General features: G+C 40.7%; 1 protein-coding gene across 1 annotated transcript in view; it reads right to left on the bottom strand.

Annotated features, from left to right (window-relative positions):
* Positions 1 to 27,252, bottom strand: part of LOC121192411 (dedicator of cytokinesis protein 3-like) — a 43,250-nt gene extending 15,998 nt beyond the window's left edge. The window contains exons 1-23 of the mRNA XM_041054103.1: positions 27,216 to 27,252; positions 21,260 to 21,343; positions 20,435 to 20,475; positions 18,520 to 18,575; positions 15,542 to 15,638; positions 13,920 to 14,068; positions 12,334 to 12,418; positions 10,947 to 10,988; positions 9,325 to 9,479; positions 9,092 to 9,173; positions 8,937 to 8,997; positions 8,679 to 8,826; positions 7,514 to 7,602; positions 6,208 to 6,333; positions 3,944 to 4,068; positions 3,649 to 3,811; positions 3,393 to 3,499; positions 2,298 to 2,469; positions 2,115 to 2,212; positions 1,569 to 1,652; positions 1,367 to 1,467; positions 1,188 to 1,269; positions 549 to 719 (exon numbers count right to left, since the gene is read on the bottom strand). Of these exons, the coding sequence (XP_040910037.1) occupies positions 549 to 719; positions 1,188 to 1,269; positions 1,367 to 1,467; positions 1,569 to 1,652; positions 2,115 to 2,212; positions 2,298 to 2,469; positions 3,393 to 3,499; positions 3,649 to 3,811; positions 3,944 to 4,068; positions 6,208 to 6,333; positions 7,514 to 7,602; positions 8,679 to 8,826; positions 8,937 to 8,997; positions 9,092 to 9,173; positions 9,325 to 9,479; positions 10,947 to 10,988; positions 12,334 to 12,418; positions 13,920 to 14,068; positions 15,542 to 15,638; positions 18,520 to 18,575; positions 20,435 to 20,475; positions 21,260 to 21,343; positions 27,216 to 27,252 (2,355 nt within the window). The remainder of the gene's footprint in view (positions 1 to 548; positions 720 to 1,187; positions 1,270 to 1,366; positions 1,468 to 1,568; positions 1,653 to 2,114; positions 2,213 to 2,297; positions 2,470 to 3,392; positions 3,500 to 3,648; positions 3,812 to 3,943; positions 4,069 to 6,207; positions 6,334 to 7,513; positions 7,603 to 8,678; positions 8,827 to 8,936; positions 8,998 to 9,091; positions 9,174 to 9,324; positions 9,480 to 10,946; positions 10,989 to 12,333; positions 12,419 to 13,919; positions 14,069 to 15,541; positions 15,639 to 18,519; positions 18,576 to 20,434; positions 20,476 to 21,259; positions 21,344 to 27,215) is intronic.

Below are 27,252 nucleotides of genomic sequence, written 5' to 3' on the forward strand. Positions count from 1 at the left end.
ATCTCTGACAGTATCTATTTGTGCAGCTATAATCTCAGTTCCTTCATGTTCAGTCTCACATAACCAGTGAAAGAAGGAAATCTAAACCCCTCACTGCATATCTGTTACTTAAGAATACAACATCCTGTTTGAACAGGCTGGTGAATGCACAGCCTCTGTTGCACTGTCGAACCAACACGGGGGGGTGCTGTGACTTACTGAGATGGACGAGAGCCCCTGAGCGTGACCACAGAGAGGCATGCAGCTGGTCACACCCCTAAACTGTCCAAGAGCAAGCCAAGGATGGGGTAACAGTGGGGGCGAGGGGGATTGAAGCATCAGTCACAGAATGCACAGAATGAAAGGTGAAACAAGTAACAAGAATGAAACGAGAACCAAGTTAACAAATAAAAATTAATCAGTGAAACATGAATTCAAGAAGATGAATAAATGAAAAAAATAAAAACATCAATAAACAAAGATACAGTATGATGGCCAAGCAGGTGACATACGTCGCCAGAGCATCAAGCAGTGAAACATTTTTTGTCATGAGGTATGAACTATCTGACCTGCGTGAACACAAGGTTCTCTGAGCTGCGGCTGTCCAGGCTCAGGACGAAGCGGATGGACTGGAAGAGCTCTTGGATGCTCGCTCTGAACTGCTCCTCTTCCATCCCGCAGGTGGCTCTCGAGTACAGGATGCGAGACTGGACGATGAACTTGAACAGGTACTCCAGAGCCTGACAGGGTTGTTGGCAGGATGCAGACGGAGACACACAGTCAGCTAAGGTACACGTCATATCGTACTATCAGTTCCCTAACATAGAACAAGAACTACAGCACTGAATGGATTTGTGGTTGCAAATCAATACATAAAAGAAATGTTTCCCATTTTCAGGCCTTGTAACAGAATATCTCTTCATATGATCTTGTCACAGAGGAAATTCAAAAACCAATGGAAATGTTGCTCTCTGAACATGTCAATATCGGCAGAGGTTTTTGATAACTTCCTTTCATTAGCTTTTCTCTCAGCAGGGATTTCACTTCCTGAGGCCTCATGTGGCGTCACATTACTCCTTATCAGCCCTACAGTTTGACCATTTCCGCATGTCTTACTAATTAATCCCAACAGAAGGAGCCTACGACAGACTTGTTCTATTCTGCCACTCTGAAACTAAACCAGACAGAATGTGTGTGTGATACTTTACCCTCATGGCTTCCTGGATGTGGTCCTGTCGGACGACCTCGGCCGAGCGATCCATGTACCACTTCAGACATCGAATCAGCTCTCTGCACGAAATTATGAGTCAGTGTCACATGTGACTTTGTAGGCATGTAAATTTTAATTTTCATATTTACTGAAAAAACTGAGTGAATATTACTGTACTTGTATGCCAAAGCTCCAGCAAAGTGGTTTTGGATGTAGGAGTCCATGACAGGTCTGAAGTGGTAGAAACGGCTATCCCTGAGTAGGTTGATGATGAACACCTGAACACACGTGTGTATAAAGATGTTATGTCCATTTCCCCTGCTTGAAGTCACAACACATATTATGTATGAGTACAGTTGTGTTTCTTTAAATTTCCTACCAGTGACTGGAAAACCAGCGGTCCGTATTTATCAGTGTTGTCATCTAAAAGACAGAAGAGCGTATCCAGGACATCTCGCAAGAACTGTGAGGCAAAAAAGAAACAACACGCAGCACAACCATCACATTAAAGGCCTTGCTGTTGACTAAAATAGAAACAAAGGGTAGCCCCTTCATCCAAAAAACATGGCTTTTTTTATTACATTCTGAAATGATAATGTTGCTTCTAAATAGTATCAAATACTGTATGTTTTACACAGTAACATGTTTTATTCAAATTATTTGTGAGTACTCAACATGCATTGTGAATTTGATCAATCTACATATTTTAATAATATTATAGCAATCACATCTTAACAATAAAGTCACTCTATAAGTTTTATCTTAGAAAACTGAAAATGTATTTTCGTTCGCACCCTAAATATTGTAAAATGCAGAATCTAAATATTTTATGCAGTGTGTTGTCAAGCAAGGCCACTAAATCATACAGCTATACAGGGGGCAAATATCCTTCAAATCATCAGATAAATAATCTGAAGGGAGTAACCTTGACAATCTCCTCTCCGCTGATCTGACGCAGTCGACCAAGGATGTCCAACACCCTGTCTGGATGGGCCTTCCAGTTCAGAAGAGCCAAAAGGTCGACTGAAAAGAGAATCAAATCGTTTAACTGAAGCGAAGTGAGGAAGTGAAAATATATGAAGAAGAGGTGTGTAAGGTGTTAGATTACCATTTTGTGTGAGTTTGGTGGAGCACAGTATCGTGGAGACCCAGAAGGTCTCTTTAGGGCTTCTCTGGAAGGGCAGGTTGGCTGGCAGGTTGGGGCAACTGTTGAAGTCTTCTTTACAGCAGGGCAGGCTCAGGTACAGGCCCTGGTTACTGAAGGTGGCATTTTCATCACACTAGATGATGGACACAGAAGAATGACTAAGGATTGGAGACAGTTCGGTGAAAGAATGAAAGAACGCCACTGCACCAACATCACAGAACAAAGAGTTGGAATTCTAGTTAATAAGTGGCCTGATTACAACTGCAGCAGGCTGTTTTTATGTTTGTGAGTGGCCTGGGAACACAGAAACATTTCACTGGCTCTTGCAGCAATGAAGTAATCAGCCCATTACAGGAAAATGTTCTCAGCCCTGGATTTGACACCATGTGGAGTTGCTTCATGTGCAGAGTTAGCCACAGGAGGTATCTAATAGTGATTAGTATCCTAGTTATGATCGGGTTTTTGCAGCATCCTGGTTATGTGCTGCATTTGTAAACATCTTTCAGAACCTGGATAAGGCCTTACACCAGTTTTGAGAAACCTCGATATTCTACCTGGAGTGCTTCTTTTCATTCGCCATGTAAACATCATATGATGAATAAGATCAAAACCAGGATAAGGTCCAAAACTGAGACACTATAGTGTGCATCTAAACCAATGTTAACACACTCAGTGATATCCAAGTTAAATAACCAGGCTAAAAAGATGTGACTACTTTTTTCCTTTTAAAACTCTGTGAATTCTAAAATACAGTATGAAATATGCAAAACTTACAAAATGATTTATGTATGTGACAACTTCAACAGCTGTGGTCATTTTTGAAATACAAGGTCTAAATGCAAGGTTAAGCTAGGAAAGGCTGACAATAGCCTGTGGACAAAACACCTGGTATGGTATTTTTGAATCACTCATCCATGGCTGCTCTACTATCACTCAGTTGTTCTTTTTTTTTGGATGATGGAGAGCAGAAAAACAAAAGGAAGGCACATTTCATCACATGTCAGCATCAATGAAGGCACCATTTAACTAAACTGTGTTTGTCAAACCTGCTCATACCTTGTACACATACAGCTCATGACTCTCATCTGACAGTGTGGTCCCATCTTCTCTCATCAGAGGAGTGAAGGCAAAACCAAACAGTTTTTTCTCCCCTTTGTCCTTGGCTGAAAGAAAACACATCATAATATCATGCATCATACAGTTTATCTACATTGCACAAGCCATACTTGTGCAGCTCTGGGCATGATCCAATCTGTTCTAATAAACTCATATACTGAGGGATGACTGCCACTGGGCTGCATCACTGACTCACTGGAGCAGTGTCTGAACTCAAAGCGGAGGTGGGACCCTCTGAAACGATCTATGGGAATGGGCAGCTTGACCATCTCACTCCAGCGAGGGCTGTTGTTGTGGTAAAGGACAAACGAGCGATATTCATTGGCGCTGGGCTCCCCGCTGCCCAAACTGATGCAGTCCTGAGAAGAAAAGAAACACAGGAGATTAATTTTAGAGACATAAGCAATTAATCAAGTTAATGGGTGTACGGATGGGAGGAACATTATACTCATCATGACTCATAGATTAACTCATGTACATATGTGTCGTACTTTGAGTGTGTCCCCGTCAGCATAGAGTACATAGAGCGTGACTTCGATGTTCTTCTGGACACTCTTGCCGCCTCTCTCAAACTCCCCCCGCTCAAGGGTCAGATACAGGTCGTTGCGTGTGTCACCTAGGACAATTGCACAGGAGAAATTTTACTTAAAGGGGAACTCCATCAATTTTACACATTAAAGTCTGGTCACATTAAATTAAAATCAAATCTCAGGCTCTGCTGCATCAGTGTTGAGCCTGTGTTTTTTTAACTGTCCATTGTGAGTTTGACAATGTTAAAGAAGCGCAATGCTAAATTGGTGAAATACTCTTTCAAGCCTGACATACTAGCTACAGTGTCATGGGCAAATTTGTTGCCCTAAAGCACCATCACAGCCCCCCAGCTTAAGGTTCAATTTTATCAACAACAGCAAGACATCTCAGAAATTCCCAGACTGTGATTACAAACATGTCTCCTCCCTGGCGATGTTAATAAGTACTTGTCAGCCTCTGCTCTACAGATGAACTGCGAGTGGTCAACATAAATTAAGCTGCCGTGCGGACTAAGATGTGCACCACACGTCGTTGTTCTTGTCAATGAGAAATGACCCTGCTGAGCCGTAATACACTGTAGCTCGTGACTGCCTCAGCACCTTTTGTGAGGTCAGTGTTTAATGGAATAAATATCAGTGGCAACAGTAGAGGAAGATATTGCAGTTATTTATAAAATCAGATTATAGTTATTTATATCCAAGTCATTTCCTTGGGGACAGATGAGTCACAGGGAGTGATATTGGGAGGTATTTCAGGCTAAGTGGAAAGAACTGGAGAGAAGAGGAAAGAAGGCGAGAGGAGAGGAGAGGACAGGATCATACATTCTCGGTAGACATAAAGCAGAGCAATGTTAGCTGATGAAATATACCGAAATAAACACGCACCTCTCCCTTTCCCTCTCTCTTTGAGTTATCTTTGAAGACCTCTGCTCTTTAGAATTTGTTCGGCACCTGACCTAAATGCCAATTTCACGTAAATGGGGAGCGAAAAACTTAAGAGTTTCCACAAATACCAGTGATAGAAGAATTATTTGGATCCTTAAGTAGAAATAACAACACAACGTAAAAACTCTCCATTGCAGGTTAAAAACTTGCATTCAGGGTATTGCCAAAATTTACTTTAAGTATAAAAGCAAAATTACTCATTCTGCAGAAAAATTGCCCCTATGAGTCATGTATTATTATATATAACATTACTGGATTTTAAATGCATTTTACTGCATTTTCATTACATTTTACTGTCGTAGCTGGTTGAAATGTGTCTTATTTTAATTACTTTATGTAGTTAGGTAATTTGGTCCAGTGGTTACCATCCCAGGAGTCACCAGATAAATGTGAGGGGTGCGAGATGATTAATGAGGAATAAAAGAAGATAAAACAATGTTCCGCTACACAAATTTGAGTTAATTTTCTGGACTTATTTCTAATTTCTGCCATTTTTATAAAATATTGGATAATTTAACCTGAATGAAACAGTTTTAAATTACACCATATGAGATGTTTGGAGGGGGAAGTGTCTCTTTGATAGAACTGCTAACAACACACCTGAATTGTGACAAGAGCCCACACAGCAAGGTAAATTTATTTGTATACTACCTCCCAACAAACAAGGAAATTCAAAAGGCAGAGGCATCAATAAATGTAGATATTGCTTTTTTTGTCAGGGGTAACAAGCCAAAAGTTCAGGAATCACTGGTTTAATCTTTGATGAATTGCACTTCGCTTATCCAGTGTTTATTATGTAAAATCCTAATTTGAAAAGTAACTTGTAACCATAGCAACCATGTAGTGCAGTAAAAAGTACCGTATTTTCCTGTGAAGTGCAGTGATGTAGAGATATAATGTAGCATAAAATGGCAATTTTATAAAGTACACTCAAGTAAAGTACAAATAGCACAAAATTGTACTCAAATACAGTACATGAGTAAATGTACTTGGTTACTTTTCATCACGTGTTCTGAAGACAACTTGTTTGTAACTATTTCCTCATCCCCACAGGACACTCTGCTCTCCTACATCTTTCTATTTCCCACTGTTTTCTTCTAGTCTTTAATCCCTATCCTGACTTTTCTTACATCCTTCTTTCCCTGTCCCTCTCCTCCTTCATCAGCATCGTCTTCTGTGACCTCCCCTGATTTTCATTCCTTCAAGCCATCTGGTCTCTGCTCTCCAACCCCCCGAACCTCTCTGTCCCCATTACCGCCTACTGCTCTTTGCCTCCTTACCTGGCAGGATGACATCTGGGAAACCCAGTTTGCGTGTGAGCGCCAGGGCCCTGTTGAACACAGCCTGGTTCTCCCGTCTGATCTGCTCCAGCTCACCCCGCAGCAGCTGCAGGGAAATGATGAGGCCTGGGGACAGGGGGTGGTGGGCGTACGTGTGTGCAAATAGGGGGGGTGGGCGAATGAAGAGGTGTGGGGTTATGGGAGGAAAGTGGGATTGAGGGAAAGAAGGCGAAGGGACAAAAATGAAGGGAGATAGGAGAAGGGAGGGACAGTGGGGTATTTAAGGGACATTAGTCAGAATGTGGGGGAGGAGAAGACAGACAGCAGAGTGGATGGAGAGACGTGATCAGAGCCAGAGAGAACAGAGAGAGGGAGGAGAAATGGTGTCGTGGAATTACGCAAAGAAGCAAAGAAAAATATGGGCACTGCACAAATCTAGTGACAGATTTCGGTGAGGCATGAGTCATAATTTAAACTGTGACTTGCTCATAAGAAGAGAAGTAATAGTGAACTGGAAGAGTTCAGCCCTACAGTAAGTCCAATTTCTAAGCTTAACACCAGCGACATTAAGTGACCTGAATTATCTAACCCACTGGCTGAGCTGATTTATCAGCTACAATATGTTTTCTCTTTCAGGTGATGGTTATCACACTGTGGAGACATTCAATTGTCAAAGTCATTTTTTAAACAAAAATGCATAACATTTTCTGGTTTCAGCCTCTCAGTGTACACAGTATATCAAAATCAACTCAAGGTATATTTCACCCAACCAACAAAGGATGTCTATTTTCCCTTTTTGAGATTTTGAAAGGTTGGCTCACATACTTTCTCACTCACCCTCCCCTTTCTCTGAATAAGTGACTACTTCCTATCAAGGAAATAGTTCCTATAAAAACTGGTGACAGTGTGTTCTGCGGATTATCCAGAGAAACTGGGACGCTGTTTCTAGAAAGAGATGCTGCTGCAGAATTATAAATGTGATTTTTCACTGTTTTGAGCACCACAAATGGCATTTCATTCATCTCCAAATATCAGAGTTGGGTTTCTCAAAATCTTGGCACAATACAACTAAGGCTATTTATATGATAATTGCACATCTTACTCTTGAGGAAATACATATCCATCAGCATCTATGTGACCTGGACCCCCTACCTGCTTAGTCACTGGGAGCTGGTCTGGATAAAAACATCAGCAACTAACTTTGACTGCCTTTGACTTTTTGTGTCTCACCAAATGGAAAGAAAAGGTGAAAATCCAGTACCAGGAGACCAAACACGCAACAGATCTGCAAAGACAACATATTTACCATAGTTGGTGCTGGGAGCTGAGTACTTGGTGTTGGACTTGCGGATGATGTTCTCGTGTATCTGATACCACTCATTCTCATTGTTACATCTGGAGAGAAAAGACAGGCAGGTATGGCTGTTAACAACGCACCCATTAGTGGGTCCAGATGGAGGGATCAGGATTGTGTGCTTGGGGACAATATGAACAGCATGTGTCCCAGAGCCGATTTCCTCCTGGAGAAAAGGTAGCAGCAGGGGGAGGTGCTATCAAGCAGCACATTAGCCCAAACGCACAGCACACTAAGCAAACCTGACAGCCAGCTCTCTACCAGCCTTTTTCATTACTGTGGGCCCGTAGGCCCCTGGGAAAGGCATGGGGAAACGCACAGACTGGAGCGTTATAGGAGCCGACAGTTTGGAGGCAGCTCAGCACTGAATCACTGCTTGCTTTTTAAAGGGAAGAGCTCTGCGCCTCAGCAGAGAAATCCAATAAAAACGACAGCTTTCTGTTCTAGAAATCTTTATTTCACACTGAGCTGTATAGTTATCCTGAAAATACTACATAAGAAAAATGTCATATAACAGGATTGCAAAGCGTATGAATGACCTCTGACCAAAAGAGGACGCTGGGGAGGACACACTATACACAAGGAGACATTATAGCTGTTGACTGATGAGAAAATGCTGAGCTTGGTGTTATTTTTCTTTGTCCTCTAACTTTGTTCAATTATCTATGTGTCATCTCTCTCAGTCTCTTCCCCTCTCCTTCTCTGTGTCTCCTTCCTTCACTGGGTCGGCCAGAGTACAGGAGTGGCTCTCTGTGGCGAAGCCAAACAGAAGCAGCCAGATTCACAACACGCCAAGTGCCCTATCTCAGGCCCAGGGTGAGCAACTATTGATTTTCCAGAGGACACTTCATTATCATTCTGGTCAAACCACACCAGGCATCAACACTGAAGCACTAGGTTATCGTGCACAAAATTTGCAGAACATTTACACATTACCACCTCACTACATAGACACTTTAATTTCCAAAAGTACAAGAGCCATGCAACTACCAACCATGCAATTACACTGACAGATATGGAAACATTTTTATGATAATGCTCTGTTTCACTTCAAAATTTCAGAGGAATTTATAAGCCAAAAGAAGAAGGGGAAGATGAGCTTCACATGTATACTCACGTATAAACTTTGAGCACAAAGTCCTTCTCTTCTTTGAGGTCTGTGATGGTGTGGAAAACATCACTCATGGCAAGGACAGCGCAGCCATAAGGTCGTCGGTACTGCACATGAGGGGGGCCTTTCTTTGAGTCATTCAGCAGCATACGCCCTGAACACAAAAAGGAGGAGGAGATGCAAAGAGGAAACACTGATTATTTCAAAACTCTCTGTCACTAAACATGAAGAATATGTTTTTGGACATTGTGCTCATTTATTTACCAGTTCTTATGACATGTGCAACAATATACAAGTCTCTCTTCAAGTCTTTACTGCTGAGGTCCTGAGGAGAAATGGGATGCAAAATGTCAGCACACCAGTGTCACAGTTGAAATACATATTTTTTGTATTTATGGGTAGAAGGGGAAAGATGTTACCGTGAAAAGAGCACACAGACGATCAACCTTCTCTGGATTCTTTGGTCCTCCATTTTTGTTGAGTTTCACCATGAACTTCTCACTGCAACAGAAGCCAGTTGACAGTTTCAGGGTGTCTGTCAGCTACAGAATGCTTCAATCAACAGTGATAGTGTGTAGATGTGTCTGTCAGCATTTGCATGCATACAGTACATATTGCAGGAACCATTCAGGGATGAGATTCCTCCGCGTACCTGATCTGTTTGGCCTCGCGAGTGTCGTACAGAGAGAAGAAGACATCTGCATCCTCGCTGATGCTGTTGTAAGTAAAGCTCTTCAGATTGATGAAGAGGTGGTGGGACACGGGGACACGGCAACCGTCACCATGGCGCTGTCTCATGCTGTCACCCTGGGAACGAAGAAAAAAGTGGCTGCTAACAAGAAACAAGACGAGTCCTTACTGTAAGCCAGGCCAAATACCTGCCATTCTGTATATAAATAAGCTTATTTAACAGATCACTGGAGGTAATGCAAGGGGTGAATAATTCATTGATACATGCTCTACAGCGTATTTCATCCTGTCACAATTACATGCTATTTACAGCAGACTGAGTAGACATACAGGGTCTCATCAAAATAAAGAAATAATGAATGAATGATGGAAAATTCAGGTGGTTCTATATTTGTTGTTAGTGGTTGCAGGGAGGGTGTGATGAAAATGACTGTATTCTTACGATGTATGACTTCTGTAACTATTATGTTGGGAAACAAACTTATAATTTGCAATGTCTGTCAGCAGCTCTCCAATAAAAGCTATAGTTGAGGTCATATTTACCGTGCTCAACTTAGCCTTGTTTGATTTCTTGCTGGGAGTTAGAAAATTGATACCTCTTTAATGTCTGCCTGTTATAACTAATTAACATGTTATGTCTTCTTTAATTTGTACAAAAGCGTACAAACAACATATTGCATTTTACAAGAGGCTAATCAGTGAGCTTTAGAAGTACTTGTAGGCAGATTTGTAGCTTTATGCGAAGCTAAGCTAACCGGCTTATTTTGATATTCATTATTATTGTGTTATTAAGTTATTTATTTGTCAGAAAAAGACTCATAAATGTGAATATATATGCATGTATATGCTCTGTGTCCCAAAATGAGACTAAATACATAACTGATATACATCTGTAAACAGTATGTATCTAAACATTCAAATCTACTGAAAGTTTCGATTGGGATTAAACTGAAATCTTCAGTTTTCATCAAGGGGCCATATATTTTTGTAGGAGGTCCAGATTTGGCCCATGGGCCTCTATTTGCCTACCACTGTGTTACAGCTTTCTCTCAGTAAGTATAAGCTCAATATAGCCTTTATGGGAGATCTACAAGGATTTGGATGCAAATTTATACCAGAAAATACAAGTTAAAAATATTACATCCCTTAATGGAGTCTCAATGCAGCAGGTCTTAAAACAGGTGTTTTCAAGCAAATGAAATTCAGTGGACACTTGTATCCAAAGTGCCCTGCAGTACCATTTGTGCATACATTGGGGCATATGTGATCCCAGTGGGAATCAACCCTCTCACCCTGGCAGTGTTGGTGTGAGGTTCTCATGGAGCATGGCAGTGACACCTTGTAATTCAAATTTAATATCTAGGGATTTTAACCATACATGTTCTTCTCCTTAGTGCAACTACAGAAATCCCCAGATCACAAGGCAACCAGGCAACCAATAGTAAAGAGTCTGAAGGTGATAGTCAGAATGCCCTGACTTCAGGACACTGATTTGGTACAGAGTGTTTGGAAAAGAAATGAGAGTTGAAGAGACAGGCACAGTATGAAAGGCTCTGATGACTTTGTAAACAAACAAGACTGTACCTGATTTGTGCTTTGCTGACCACAGTGCCTGCTGGATACATGCTAAAAAAGAGTCAAGTTAAAAAGGAGAGATGTCAGATCAGTCTGCCCATTCTTAACTCTTCCCACACAGCATTGAACTTATTTACCTAATAGCAGCTTCAGACACACACTAATGCCTCGGTTGAAGCTTCAAATCGGAAAAAATTTCACCTACATACATTGCAGAGTGGCTGTACTACTGTTCCAGCAGTGCTAAAAGAAGCCCACATGAAGCAAAACGTGAGCATGTGGGAGAAGAGAGGACAAAGCCAGTGTCGCCCACACACACCTCTCTGCTCAGCAGCCTAAAAGAACTCCTCTACTCCCCTACCTGAAGAGGTGCCAAGGCCTTATGCCCTGCCAAAAACAAGCTCACTTTCATCGACGGAGTCAGGAGGCTTTTTGGCAAGGAAGACCTACGCTGTTGTTTCTGGACAGAGCATTTAGTGTACAAACATTCTGCGTTCAAAGCTGAGAAACATGGCAATGGGATAATGGGAGGCTGCGGGGCAGTTGGAAAGTGTTTTTATCAGCATATGGAGCATCAACGCCTAACCAGAAAGGATCCCCCTCCTAGATAACTGTCTCCAGCAGTATTACATTATATTTCGTAACATCTGTGCTGTAATGGCATATTTCTAAAACTAGATCTGCTTCAGAAAGTCTCCCCTCTCTCTCTGCACAGGTTTGGAAGTCCCGCATCGTTACAGCCAAAATACATTTGAGGCATTATTTATTTATGGAAATGTATCTCAAGTTTGGTTGGTGGTTTAGAAAAACCAAGACTAAAATATGTAATTTATTTTAAAAAATAACAATAAAATATTCATTTGTATGTATTTCCCCATTGCCTCACCTGGCTCTGTCACTTTGCATTATGTCTGCATTGCTAGCCAGCAATCACGCTTGTGAGAGTCACGTGGATGCAAGAAAAGGGACACACTCAATATGGCGGCAAGATAAGCATAAAGAACAAGTCACATGAGGCAGCTCCAACAGCTGAATCGTGCTCTCTCTTGTGAGTCACCTTCTTATGGATGATTTGATAATCGGTACATTCACACATCCCTACACATCCAACAACACATTCTTATATGCAAAACCAGGCAGTGAGAAAAGAGTGGGTAAAAACACAGTGGGTAAAAAAAAAAAAAAAAAAAAAAACTTACAGTGTAAAGGGACATCATCATTTGAGTCAGATATAGGGATATACAGATATAGGGTATTCATACTGCAGGGATATATGTAATTGCATTTTCATCATCCACGGTACACACATTCACTTTATTAATTTAATCTATTTAATAATTCAGGGGATGACTTTGTACAGAATGCACTGGTTCAAAAATAATACCACCCAACATACCAGTTTGTATAGCTCTGATACGCTGATCTGATCTGGATCCACCATCTCAAACTCTTTTCTGGGAACAAGGTCTAAGCCAAGGTGCCTGGTGAAAGAGAGGAAGGAGGCGTATAAGTGTATAAAGAATACAGACAAAAAACAAAAAACAAAAAAACAGTGTTAAAGAAAGACATTAGAAACAGGTTAACGTTAACAGAAGAACTCTCATTTGGTTCTTATTCAACTATGCAATCTGTCCAAGATCAAATCTTCAAACTTTCCTGTATAAGCATGCTCTTGGTTCATTAACTTAACTACTGTACTTTGGTATAATTCTGAGACACTTGCATTTTAACTGAGTATTTCTGTTACAGGCTGCTTTATATTTTATACTAGTACATTTCAGAGGAAAACACGGTACTTTTTACTCAGCTACATTTATCTGAACCCTGTAGTTATTAGTTTGGATATTGAGGGAATATGGGACATTTTGGAAAATATGTCTGTTTGCTTTCTTCTCAGAGAGAGACGTAGATGAGAAGATTAACCCAACTCTCATGTCTGTATCATAAAGAAGCTATAGCCAGCAGCCGGTTATCTTAGCTTAGCAGAAAGACTGGAAACCTCTATAGCTCACTGATAAACACAATAAACACTCTATATTTGATTTGATTAACATGTACAAAATCCATCATCACATCCAATGGACAATTTTAGATTTGACTTGATCATAAGACATATTTGTTATCTCTGGAAATGTTATGATTGAAATGATAGTGCACTGTAATGAGGATACATGGGTTTGAATAGTGCTTGACCACTTAACATGAATTTACAAACCTATAACAGAGCCTGTGGGAATAAAGAGGCTAAGTACAGTAGTGGAGTAAATATTCTTTCCCTACTTGTACTGTTGGCTCACACTGTGCTGTTGTATGCCACACTGTAACCCCTCCCTTAAACCAAAGTGTGGAGCTTCAAATCATGGAGTACTATCAGTGCCACATTGACCATGAAATCACATCACAACAGCTCCCAGGTCAGTGTGCACCACAGATCACTGCCATGCATGGTGAACATAATTCTCTATCTCTGAGGCTCCACTTCTGAATGTTTTTTTTTTTTTTTTTACATTAAAACATATAATTCAAGCATGACACAGACCATTTCAGTGACGCAGTTCAAAGTAATTGTGTGCGTACTTTTATGTGCAATTGCGCAATGAATCTAGATGGCCCCTCCACATAAAGCTCTTTCTCAGCTTAGCTGGAGCCCTAACATCTTTATCTCTGTCATGGATGCCTGTCACTGTTTAGTTGGATGGAGTTTGAAACTGACAACAGTAAGAATATGGCTTTACAGTTCCTCCAGGGGGATGTGCATTGACTTTAAGCTGCTTGAAATTCACTCATCTGCTAAATGACCATAAAATTACATCATAGAGGATGCTATTAAGCACCCACTCACCCAGTACTGTAGATCTCTCCAGTGCCAAGGAAGTATTGTGCTCTTTGGTAGCCATCAGTTAAAAATAAATGTTTGTTGCAGAGCATGCCTTCAATCCAGCACTCTCTTGATAAAATGCATTCAGTATGAGAGTCACTCACTCGTTGCCCCAGTCAAGCCGTACAGTGATGTGCCGCTTGATCTCGCGAGTCTGGTCCTGGGCGAGATGACCCTGGATCAGCTGTCGACGCAGGTCGATGAGCTCGTTCATCACATGACGAAGCTTATGGAACAGATCCACCTTGTGTTTCTGTTGAAGGAGCCAAAAAGTACTTAGTTAGGACATGTGATTTCCTTCATGTGCAGCATTTATGTAAAGACTATAAATGAAGCTCATCCTAGAATTTACTGTCTGTATATTTAAAATAAAAATATCTACATCAAGTTATTCTCTGGTATCAGAATCTAGAATTTATTTTACATTTAGTAAAAGCCTGCACAGGTAGCAGAACAATATTGTTGCCACCTACTGGTAAAATAAATATCCCTTGCAAGTCTGCTTTGACCTCCTTGCGGTAATGAATTTCATCACCATTTCTCATGAACCAAGGACAACACTTTTAATTCAGGCATTCTCTGTTCTGCCTAATGGTAGGACAAGCCCACATTACCACCAAGGTCTGTTTACATAAATGGAAAGATTAAGCGCTGCCACAATGCCCATGTAAATTTAATGAGGATAAACACTACATGTTCTCAAAGGCTGATTGCTGCTGAAAAACAAAGATTTTTGTCAGGGTTGATGAGCCCTTTCGGACGACTATTCTGCAGGGCTAATTATGTACATTACAACAGATACACAGTTATGCTTAGGCCATTGCTCCCTGAAGTACTACCATGAATTCTAATTGGCAACCATAAGGTGAAATGTATCAACATCTAGCCAATACTGCATCCTATTATTATGGATGCAACTGTGGCAACATGGCCCATATCACACAGGGGGTGAGCACCAAAACAAGCACTGTTAAATCAGCTCTTCACATTAGTCGAGCTTCAGAGGAAGTTACATCACCAATGCCAATGCCTTGGGCTCCTTAGTTGCTCAGAGCATGAGCAGTCCTCAGTGAGAGGTTATGTAAAAACTTGCTGCCAGCTCTGCAACGTATCCACTCAGCTCCAAACTCAAAGCCCTACCAACCACTTCTGCCTGCCCCCTCGACACTTAGCAGGATTAAGGATGCTTTAGGTTTCCAGTAATCACTTTTGCCCGGCAAGTAAAGGCTGACTGAAGATGGTGGATCTTAAGATGATGCAGGAACTACGAGAGGCAGGCCAAGATCAATCAATGGCTGAATGACACAGCATGAAATTGCATATGACAGGTCTGTAGGCCATTATCTGTGCCCAACCACAATTTCTGTTCCTACATAGATACTATATGAAAATGTAGGGTGACAGTCAGAATGACATGCTATGGGCAAATATCTAAAGGAGCTGTCAGTGTACGTTTGGGCTACATCTCAGGCTATTCTCCACTTTTCCTGGCAGACCTGGTTATACCAGGTGTTGAATTAGGTGCAGCGGAAAAAAAAATACTTCATCCTTCCCTTAGGAGGATGCAAATAAAACAACGATAGATGCAATTACTTTTTGCAAAAGCTGTTTGTCTTCCAACTCCCTTGGAAATCTTGTGTTGCAGTGTTGGATCCAGTCTCACATTTATTGCTTAGTGTTTTTTTTTTTATATGAGCGAGATGTACGGTAATATAACGCTACTGACCACATAGAGCTGCTTCCACAAGACACCCCATTCCTGCAGTGTGGAGGTGGTCTCTGTGATAATAGGGTCCTCGAGGGGCACCACTGTCTCGCACAGCCTGCAGCAAAAAGGAAAAAGGAAAAAAAGGAACCTGATGAATGTGAGCGCACACAAGGGCACACATACACAAGTGTCAGGGTTGAGCATAAATGCATTAGTTTGAAACGCTTTACAGTGATGTGATTACTTTTTTCAGGCAATGAGTAATGTAAGGGAAATGTATTAATTACATTACAGTTACTTATCCAAGTAACACCCCATTATTTCAACAGTTAGCCATCTTATTGGTAGCTTGATAGATGGTGGACATCAAGTTTGGCTTATGTGGACATTACACCATAATCTGTGACCATCATAAAGCGTGACCAGGTCGCTGTTGCATGAATGTCATTTTGTATAAGTGGTTGTTACAGTTTATGTTGTTCAGTCTTAAAATTGGGTAAAAGAAAGTCCAAGTTCCTGACATTATATGAATACCAAGCACAGTAGTTTCTGATGACCTGTGTCAAAAACTGTTATCTCTAGATATCAGATATTGTGACCGTACAGTGGCCCGAAATTCAAAAATGGGATGTGGGTGTGGGAATGTGGTTAGCCACCAGCCAAAGAGGAGAAGTGAACCTCCTGGTAACTCCAGACTTGTCTTATTGACATGTTGTTGTCTTCTTTCCTGACTTGCTAATATTACCCTCTGGCAACGCTACAATTCAGCAACCACATTTAGTTCACAGTTGCAGGGTGAGGAATAGTTCTTCAGTTCGCTATTGATGTTCAGTAAATACCTCCAAACCACAGGCTGGCTGCTTGTTAAACTACAATATCACATTTTCTATTTTGACATACTGTTTGTGGAATGCATAGGATATAACGTAAGTGCTGAGGGTTTGAAGGTGTTTAAAAGGCACTTTTGACAGAGCTGACAGTAAAATAATGAGTGATGTAATAAATTACTTTTGCTATTGAGTCATTAGTAATGTAATTACTTTTTAATGTGTAATTTGTATTTGTACTATTTGAGTAACTGACTATAAACTTGCCAAACTGACAAATACACAAACATTCACAACCGCATTGATGATTGTCACAGCTGGAAGACAGCTCATTCAGGATTTAACAGCTATAAAATGACAAAGAGATACTATCATGAAGAGTAATGATATTTTCTCTGGCTGAAGTTAGAAACAGGGGTGGAGCTCTCCAGTAAAAACCACAACACATATCCTTCCTGTGTGACCACATTCATGGGGAAACATTAAACCAAAGGTTAGATCTCCTGTGACACTTTGCACTTTGCTCACTAAGCTCTGACCTATGCTGCAAAGAATGAACTTTGAAACTTTATCATTGTTTTTGCAACAGGGGAAACATCTCCATTACACAATGAATCAGGGTGATTGTCTGTGGCGGGGATGCTTTGGGAGAACTACAGAGATGCAGTAGGTGTGTCACCTCATTAACTCCATGAGACAGCAAAGCAGATTTCCCAAAGTGCAACTCCCGGAGCGAGGAAGTATAATAATGTCAATTTCCAAGTCTGCACTTTTAATTGTTTGAGTGCAAACGAGAGTCCTCCTGCTATGTGGTAACTCAACTGGAGGGTGGTGATATAACAGCAAACTCCCAGTCCACACTGAGCCACAGATTTAACATCCATGAGTTCAGGCTGATAAAGAGCTCTGCTGCCTGTCTTTGTCTTCATCTTTATTCTGGCCTCTACGGCCATGGACGACTATTGTAACAAGAACTGCAGATGACCGCTGTGTGCGTGTGCGTGCGTGCGTGCGTGTGTGTGTGTGAGTATATGCGTGCATGTCAGCAGCTGTCAGGTGGTAATTCTCTTGAAGATTAGATCGTCACAAATCAGTGGTGAGGTGAAATTAGATGACAAAGGAGGGAGGGACACACATGCCCTGACACTGATCAGTTGATGAATCTGTATCATGCTCTCTGTGTAATGAGTGAAGGGGAGCTCCTGACCAGCAGAGAATAAGCAGAACTGTTTTTTATTATCATAACTCATATCATCCTCCAGTATGTCTAAGTAAAGCGCTGGTAGCGATGGATCTGTAGAGAGAAAACACTGCTGATGTTGTATACAAACAGGTCTTCATTATTTTGAACTGGACTCCCTTCCTACACAAAATACTTTGTGTCACAATAAATTTAACTGGCTCTTTTTACTTTATGTGTCTGCTCAATAACACCTTTAAAGTCAATGACACAGATAATGTGATGTTTCGCATGTATGCACAAGGTATTCACTCGCTCTAATCTTAGTGTGCCTGTTGGGTTTGACCATGGCTGGTCCTAATGGTGGGCACTGTGGGTAAAATCTTGAGGATGTGTTTATAGACAATAACAGATGGGAATTACTGTTAATTGCAGAATAAAAAAAAACATAAATCCATAAATCCAGGTACTTATTCACACATATACATAAATCCTGTACAATGTACACTAATACATTTTTCATGTATTAAATCAGCTCTTGGTATTGGATGATTTATCAGGAAAATCAGTTTCAAGAGAAACAGGCTTCAGTGTTTGTAGGATCACAGTTAAAAGGGTTCATTTGAGAGAATGGAAATGAACTCTTCTTGTTTTAAGAATTGGCTCAATGATATGGTTTCCTTTCTTTATTTGGAGGAAATTAGGTACTCCTCATCTGACTCATACTGTAACTTTGTTCAGATCTGGTGGTTCCATAACTGCAGCTGTGGACAGATACAGCATATCTGAGCTTGCATAGACAATTATTTGCTACTCTGGCAACCTTTTCTGCTTTGTTTTGTTTTGTTTTTATTGTATATTTGTAGGTGAACCACAGTGGGGTACATAAATGTTCTACAAGTTCAAAATAAAATTTATAAAAAATAAAATAAAATTCTGATGTTGCACAAGCTCATACAGAAAAAAAAACACTTTATCATACAACTCACCCTCTGTTGGTCACTGTGGATTTCTTCAAGTGGACATAGCTGACTGGGAAAATACCCTGTGGACAGAAGAAGGAGCAGAGATGTTAGTCAATGTGACAGGATTACATTTTTAATTTTCATGCAACACATAAGCAAAATGCAATGTATTGTATTCTGTTTGTGTAATTAGGTAGTCTGACCTAAACCACGTTGAGTGCTACAACTGCAAAAAAAAGAGATTTTACAATTCTGCTGGAGACACATTATATGTTAAAGGAAGTGCAAGACCACACTTCCTTTATATATACAGCATTTTGATAATGCCTGCTTTTCTGTGTGCTAACATTTTCTGCCATGGAAGGAAAAAAGAAGATGTGAGCCCATACTGTCTGCATACACTACAGAGATGAGCAGCAGAGCAACGTGCAGGACCCTATTGTGGCTTGGCTTAGCAGGGGAAGGGCATGAGAGACAGAGTGGTGCCAACTGCCACCCTTGCAGTTCATCTTTCTTATTCTAATCTGCCAGATGTGAGGAATTGGCTACAGTGAACACAACTAATTCTCTCAGCACAGAGAGAGTATGGGGGCGAATGAATGTGGGCAGCGGAGTACATAACAAAATGGAGGGGTGTTAGTAAGAACTGTAAATAGCTGATGAGAGTAGAGAAGGACACCATGTAGCCACTAACACCTACATTTACCAGGACTGGACAGCTTTTGTGCTTTCTTTAAAACATTTCAGCAGCATCACATAACTATTCAGTTTAAAACACAGTGGACATACAAAACTGCAAAAACTACCTGCTCCTCTCATGTTTCTAATAATATATCTAATATTTGTGTTTCTGGTTATACTACTGTTTGTCCTGTGGATATGGAGACTTTACATCTTTGTTCTCCAAATTTGTACAGTGATTATCACAATGATGCTGCATGAACAAACTCTGAACTGAGAACTGGGAGGTTTAGATTCAATCCCTCCATCCTGCCTTACATCTGAGCCTTCACAGTCACTCACGAAAAACTATTTCTTTAGTGTTATGGATTAGAACTGAGCTGCCATTTTCTTTCTTTCTTTCTTTCTTTCTTCCTCAAAAAGGCTGTTTTGGTATAATGACTGTTTTTTAGATTACTAATTGCACATTTTGCTGTCAGAAAAGATTTTTTTTTTTTTTGCAAATTCTGCACAGGTGAGAAAAACAGAACAGCAGTACTACTGCATACTCTCAGAGTGGTGGCTCCACAATGCTGCAGTGATCTGTAAAGTGCCATACAACAATTCAAAAGGAAATGATCGAGCCTCATACTAAAGAGTGCATCATGCACGTAATGTACTTATATGTGCTGTATATTTTGTGTTTTTTCACCATTTGTAAATAGCTTTTTGAAGACGGCATTACATTTAGTGCTTCTGTGCTATGAAGTCAGATCAACTTGGTTAAAAGCACCTCCTGAAATACAGGTCAGGAGATTTCTATTTTTGTCAAATCAAAGCCCTATTCAATAAGTTAATCAGTCATTAAGGTCTTTGTTGTCTAGACAAAGTTATTTCTGGGATGCACATCTCTTCCATCACATTATCATTATCATTCACAAAAATGCACTGGTCCTTGATAAAACCTTGGTGTGGAGATTGCTTGGTTTTGCAGGGCAACCAGTATTACAGATGTGCTAGTGTCACTTAATTTATCTGACAAATCAACCTTATATTAAACACTGGGTGGCTAACAATTTGTTTAGTCTGGAAAACGCTCTATTGTCAATGTATTGGTAAATATAAGTAGAGAAGTAGAACTCTTTCTGCCTTGTGCTTCAAGTATGAGCCGTGCAATGCATTCTATTCACACACTGAATTTTTATCCAAAGTACTGTACGTAGCCAGCAGGAATGAACACATTGTCAAACCAGTAATTTGTGTATGCTGTTATAATTACCTTAATAGACGGCTTCTTGGTGGAAAAGCCTCTGTACCAACCTAAAGAAAGATCAGAATGCACATCAGAAAACCTTGCTAGCTCACAATGAAACACATTATTGTATACACTGTGTGTGATTACACCATTTTGCTATGATACAAACAGTTCGAAAGTGAAGTATGACAGCTTAGTTTTTTTTATTTTTCAACCAGACCTCAAATCAACTTGATTGATATTATCTGCTGTTAAAATACAGCTTTTATCACAATAGCTAAAATAATTTTTTAAAATACATTTTAGTCATGTTTACTCGTTACCTGTAACAGTAAACAATGTAATTTTCGCAAACTGTGTGTCACTAACTACTCCTCAAGCTTGCGTTATCCTTGGCAAGCTTTGCCTAGCACATAGCAAATCATAGCATAGCTAACTTACAGGAGAGTCTGAGTGATTTCCACTCAACTGCTTAAACAAAATGATTAAAATGTGTTTGTCTGTCATATTTGACCATTAAAAGCAAACCATGCTGATTTATCTGATGCTGTGGATACTTTATTGTCTCTTAATTTATCGGATATGAAGTCGCTTAGTATAGGAACAGAAAACAGAGGTTTCACTAGCAAGCAGTTAGATTTACATTATAAAACATTTTAAAACTCAAAGTGTAAAGCTGGTATTGATACTGGGTTTTATTGTTCTGAGGCAGCTTCAAGATGGCCATCAAACCAAGATGCTCAACAACAGGGCTGTAGCGGTACCCGCAATTATTTACAATCAAAAACAATAATTGTGCCTTTCCTAATGACAGGTATTCATTGCATTTGGAGATCTGACTGCTTTTACCTTCACTCTTCTCCAGAATCTGTACAGTTTCCCCAATCTCCAGGACCAGGGCCTGACATATTGATGACCGGAAGTTGCAGATCACTGTGCAAAGAAAGAGAAACAAGAAAACAAAAATCAGGAGACAATGGTGATGAAGAAATATTTGACTTTATAGTATTTTTATATAAGCACTGGCTGTCAACAGAAAGTACATCACAGATAAAGCTCTACGCCTGGTTTATTCCATGTGACCTCTGATTAAGCAAGGTGCATCCCCTACACTGTTGTGTCTCCACGCAGCATGTGTTTTGGGGTTGTAGCAGGGCAGTTATTGCAGCTTTTTAATAAGCTGTTTAATGCAAACATGTAAACACAGTGTCACACAGGAACCACTGCTTAGCAAACTGTAAACAAGCTCCCACCCTGAAGTGGGTAGTCATTTTAATAGGCAATTAATTCTTAAGCGGCCTGATTTTTGTGCAATGTTACGTTAATTGAACTGTCTCCCAAAATAGAGCCCACACAGGCTGCTAAGTAGTATGGCTTAACGCTGCTTTATCATAAGTCGGTATTAGCATAGACCGTCCATGCCACCTGCATCATGCAGTCTTTGACCAAACACAGAGACATCTTGTGACTCAAACCCTGATTAAGAACATGATTATTCCTTAGAGGATAGATGCCACCGAATAGGCCTTCACAATAGGATAGCCTCGGGAGCTTGTTTTTATCTATTCAGTGCTGCAGTTCATCGTGTAACATACAGTGTACAAGCCTCAGTAAAGACAGACTTGTTTAATAATGACAGGACTCCACTGACGATTTTAAAAACCTACAAATGGTGGCCCTTCAAGGAGAGTTTGGTGTGAATCATTATGCTAATGAACTAGCCAGGGGACCCAGTGAGGGGGAGGAAGAGAAGGAGGGGCTTGATCTCGGCTCCGTTGCCTGTTTGAGGGTAACGAGTGCTCAGTTCCTGTGCTTGGGTAACTATGGCAACAGATCATCTACAAACTGGAAGGTTTTCTTCACTGTAGCTGCTGCAGGGATCTGGACCATTTTTAAATGGCAAGCTTATGGATGCTGCATGGCACTAGAGTTCAAGTCAAGAGTATTGGACATGTATTAGAGGAAAAGAGATGGATAGACTTAAAGAGCCTTCTTGTCACCTTTTTCAGTCTGCCACGGGCCCTTTTCCAGCCAGGGCTAAGTATTTCCTATTTGAGAGTCCTATTCTTTAATGGCCTCTATTTCATTTGAATTGCAAAACCTGCACTCATACCATTTGAAAACTCTTCAGTGTAGGTCATGTCAGAACAAGATGAGATTGTCATGTTCAACAAAGATGGACATATTTAAATATTACACAATACTGCATATACACACATATGCATATACATATGCACACACATACATACATACTGTGCATATATATTTATAGACACATCTGTTTGGGAATTCATCAAAGGTCTAAGAAGCTACAGCTTTTACATTAGACATGAATTTTACCAAATTGGCAACCCCACAACAACATGATGGGAATCATTCTGCCTTTAACTACAATATTACAAAATAACAAATTGAGGTTAAGATAGATAACCAAGGACAACTACAGCATTAAGTAAAACATGGTGACTTAAAATGCTTTAGATTTAATAAACAGATTCAGAGTAATAGGGTGGATATTTACTATTTATTATCAACAGGTAGAATATAAACACAAAGCACCCATCATTCTCTACTCCCTCTTCAGATGTGTTCTTCAGATATCTACCAGAAGTTTTAACAGCCTGAAAACCAGTCTTTTAAGAATCCAATTTTTTTGTGTTGGCGTTAAGTGAGAACACAAGCTGGAGATGATTTTCCATAACAGCACTTAGTAACCACCACCAGCAGCTCTTACAAGACAAAAGAAGAAATATTCCTGGGTTATTTCATGCAAAAAGTTACAATATTCAAGTCATCAAGTTGACCTTATCTGTGGTATCACACTGGTCACCTACTACTGAGATTCACAGGGGGACAAATCACTTAGTGAATATCAAGCATCCTAGTTTAAAATAAACAGTAGACTCAGAGATCTGGAGATAAACTGGTGCTCAATTGTAAAATAGGTTTTAAAATCATTTAGACACACTGCGTGAGAATTAATACTGCTCTTTCTCTGTTGTGCCTTTATCCTCTAACTCTGTGTTCTTCACCAGCAGTGCTGCCACCCATGGTGCGTAGGAAAAAAGCCTAATATAACCAGAATGGTCCTGTCATGTGGGAACAGAATCTTTTTTTTTTTTTTTTTGTTAAATAAGAGGCCTATGAGTGTACGCTAAAAACTACCACCTCCCCTTGTTGATTGAATCCCACAGTGTTGCAGTGTAAAAGGAGCTTTTGTGTGATGATTGCAAGTAAATGTGGCAATCCAGAACTCTCCACATTGTCCAAAGAGAGAGTTGTAGCACCTGTATGTATCTGCTACCTACAACAAACCCACTGATAACGTATTCAGTCAAAAAAATGATTATTTCACTATACACTCCGTGGGATGTTGTTGTAATGCAGTTTTGTTTGAGTCTGACCTTTGACCTGTTTCCCTTTCACTTTCCTGTTTCCTTGGAACTGTCAAGAGAGACGTGTGTTTTATCTGCAATAAAATCTAATCTTCTTTCATACAACAGAGGAACTGAGGATAGAATCACCTTTCAGTGTACATACTGACTATTGCATGCTGTCATGTCTTGAAAAATGTTTTACTGCTATATGTAATATAGTGAAGCTTAAAACAGAGAATGCCTGGCCCAATGACCTTGTTTTAGAATCAGTGAGACACACATACTGTACCTAACTGTACAACGATCCACAGGGGAGAAATATTCCTCAGAGAAAGGGGAGAGGTCATGAAAAACCTGCTTGTACAACAGTAAACACTATTGTGGCTAATAAATTGTCTTTTTTTTTTTTCAAAACAACTAAGTGTTAATGAAACTGAGTGTTCCTTTTTGAAGAGGAAATTGCGCACACCTAAGCCACAGCACTGAAATAAACTTATTTTCTTGGGTTTCCTTAGTCCTTTTAGTTCCAGTCTTAATCATAACTAATACCACTGAAGCTGAACTGCTTACTGAGTGCATCTTTAAACCATTCCAGTAATGCAATGTGAGTGTGCAGACCATGAAGGTCCTGCTCTCCTGGCTTGAGTAGTCCTGTCCCAGATCTAGCAAAGTTCAAAATTACACAACGGTCTTTGGGCTTCGCCCGCTGAGTCATGTTGTTCAGCACGACTTGAATGCACACTCACTTACTCTGACACATTACTGCACTGAAGTCCTGCTAACCTAGGGATTTCTGCCACACAGGCAGAGGGGGCATTTTACCGTATCTGATCTCAAATCAGTGCCACAGAAATGTAGGCTTGCCACCCAACTGCAGTGGTGTGCATAGCTGTGAGATGATGGACTTATCATAAAGCAGCCATAAGTGACCCTATACTTTACTATCACCAATGAGCTTTGTGATCCAATGCATCTAAGAAGTGCTCACCCAAATGTGGCTGAGCAACTTTCATTTGGAGATTTTATAAAGTGTTAAAGCTATGGAGAAATGCTACTTTGGGCTACATAAATCTTCCTAATCCTGCTCTCAGCTGAACATTAGCTCTATCTTTTGTTCTTTTATGAACACATTTGATCACAGAGTTGCCCATTTCAGATAATGGTGGCCTGGGTGCCTTGATTATTTCATGTACTGCTATAGTAGTTTGTGTCTGAGTCACATCCATGTGGCCACAGATGAAGCCAGCTGATTCATTCCACTCTCTCTCTCTCTCTCATGTGGGCAGGTACCGACTTACAGTCAGAGCACTTTCCGACAAAAGTGTAAAGAAATTCTCTCCATATTGCTGCTTATATGAGAGAAATCCATCAGTGACTCATTTGCAAATGACAGAACAAAAATAGCTTGACTTACAGAACAAATGATTTCAAGAACACTGGAATGAGGACTGATTAGTGAATTAATGGTCAAAAATTTGATAATTTCTTCCAAATAATTGCAACATCCAACATCGCTTTTTTTTTAATTGAATGATGAGTATTTTTACATTTTACAAACTTATTATTAATCAAGGAGCAAAACAAGTAATTATAGATTAATTAGTGATTAAAATAATCATCAGTTGCAGTTCCAGAGTGGAGAGAGCTGGGCAATACATGCAACACCGGCCTTTGCTGTCACTCCACAAGTGATTTACAAACTAATATTATTTCTTGCTTTAACACAACCGAGGAGAAAACAATGAATAGGCAGCGATTCAGGCCTGGCTGGCTGCTGACACACCACAGCTCTGTTTCGTATCAGTGTATGGTAATATTGGGCAGAGACAATTAAAGGGCAATGACAAAATAAGCCAAGGAGATTGGGAAATGTGCAAAATGGTCAAAATGGAGCCACTAATGACACAGACAAGACAAAGACAGGAGCAGATGTGATAACAGGTTATGGGGCTGTATTGCCAGTTAACTTAGCAGGCCAGCAGCGTGGGCATCTACAATGATGTGGGGGGGGGATATTGAACCGAGCATGTCAACGCATAATCTGAGGCGAAGGGGGGAGAAACTGACTGGAGTTATTTGGGCTGCCTTTTACAAGGTACAGTATGTACTGTGTAGGTACACAGCGGCTCTGCTTCCCCGCGTTTCAGCACCACGGACAGCGCCAGGTCACTCCACACCGAGTGATGGAGGCTGCGCCGAACTGTTGCTTCATCGCACCAAACTACCGCTTTCCGCTCTCGGCGCCCCGACATACTGTGGTTTGCGCTTGAAAAAGAACTGCAGTGATTCTACGACGGACGCACGGACGAGCGTACAAGCGACTGAATGCGATAAAATTGCTATACAGCCACCACAAGTGGCGATATTACAGTGGCTTGCCGTTAATGCGCTCATCCTGCAGTCTTTATGAAGCCACCACGTCAAATGTAATGCCTCCAAACAAAGTGTACATGTGTGGGCGTGTGTATGTGTGTGGGGGTGGGGGCATCATGTGCGAGCCAGCATGAGTAGCCCTGCAAGTAACAAGCTGTAGAGCATCTGGACATGACTCATTCCCCCAAATGAAAACCATCCATAGTATAACCGTACGCTACAGACACTTTCGCCTTGACTGTGCGGCTCAGCAGTCGGTTAGTAATGACCGTGTGGTATCCCCTTGTGGTTATTAGACTCTATAGCTACAGCTCGTTTTCACATTTCCTTCTTTTTTTCGTAAAATGCTAATGCGATTATAAAACTGCTGATCTTGCACTGAACACTTTTACACCTCTTCTTCAAAGGTCAGAGTGCACACATGCAGGGAGGAAATGCACAGTGTGCTACAGTGCAGTCCCTGTCATTGCAGCAGCAGCAGCATCAGCAGCAGTAGGGCAGTTTTCCGTCTACAGGTAGACTCCAGTTTCACTCCAGCCTACACCTGTTGGAGGTACGCAGTCACGATGCCCCCTCGTGGTTTCAACACGAATCGCGTTTTTTTTCCGTTCCTCTCTACCCTCTCCCCCCCTCCAGAACTGCTTATGAAAAGAAAATGCTAAAATGCCACACTGACGCATTTTTTTTTTAAGGAAAGCCACATAACTCAGAACAGGAACCTGTTTTAAAGCACCGCCTGCGGCTGTGTATAGACAGCGATAGCATCTTTAAGGTGGTGGGCTGTAGGCTGTATCATCCCACGCAATTTCCCTTTCTATGCAGTCACTGTCCGTGTATATCAGCCATTATAAGTGTATGTGTTTTTCATTGGGTGTAATGGCCATAATAACAGGAGGGGGGGAAATGGGCTGGATAGCCTGTGCGAGATGTCGATGAACCAAATTGGGTGTTCCTCGTGCACAAACTGCCATCCTAAAGCCGTATGATTAAAGTCAATTAAAAAAGCTAGAAACCAAAACGCCGTAAATTAACAATAAAGGAGGCAATTGACTCACCAACTCCGATTTTCTCCTCTTCTGTAGGTATCCACAT

The sequence above is a fragment of the Toxotes jaculatrix genome, chromosome 2, assembly GCF_017976425.1.
Source record: "Toxotes jaculatrix isolate fToxJac2 chromosome 2, fToxJac2.pri, whole genome shotgun sequence".
NCBI classification, from domain to species: Eukaryota; Metazoa; Chordata; class Actinopteri; family Toxotidae; genus Toxotes; species Toxotes jaculatrix.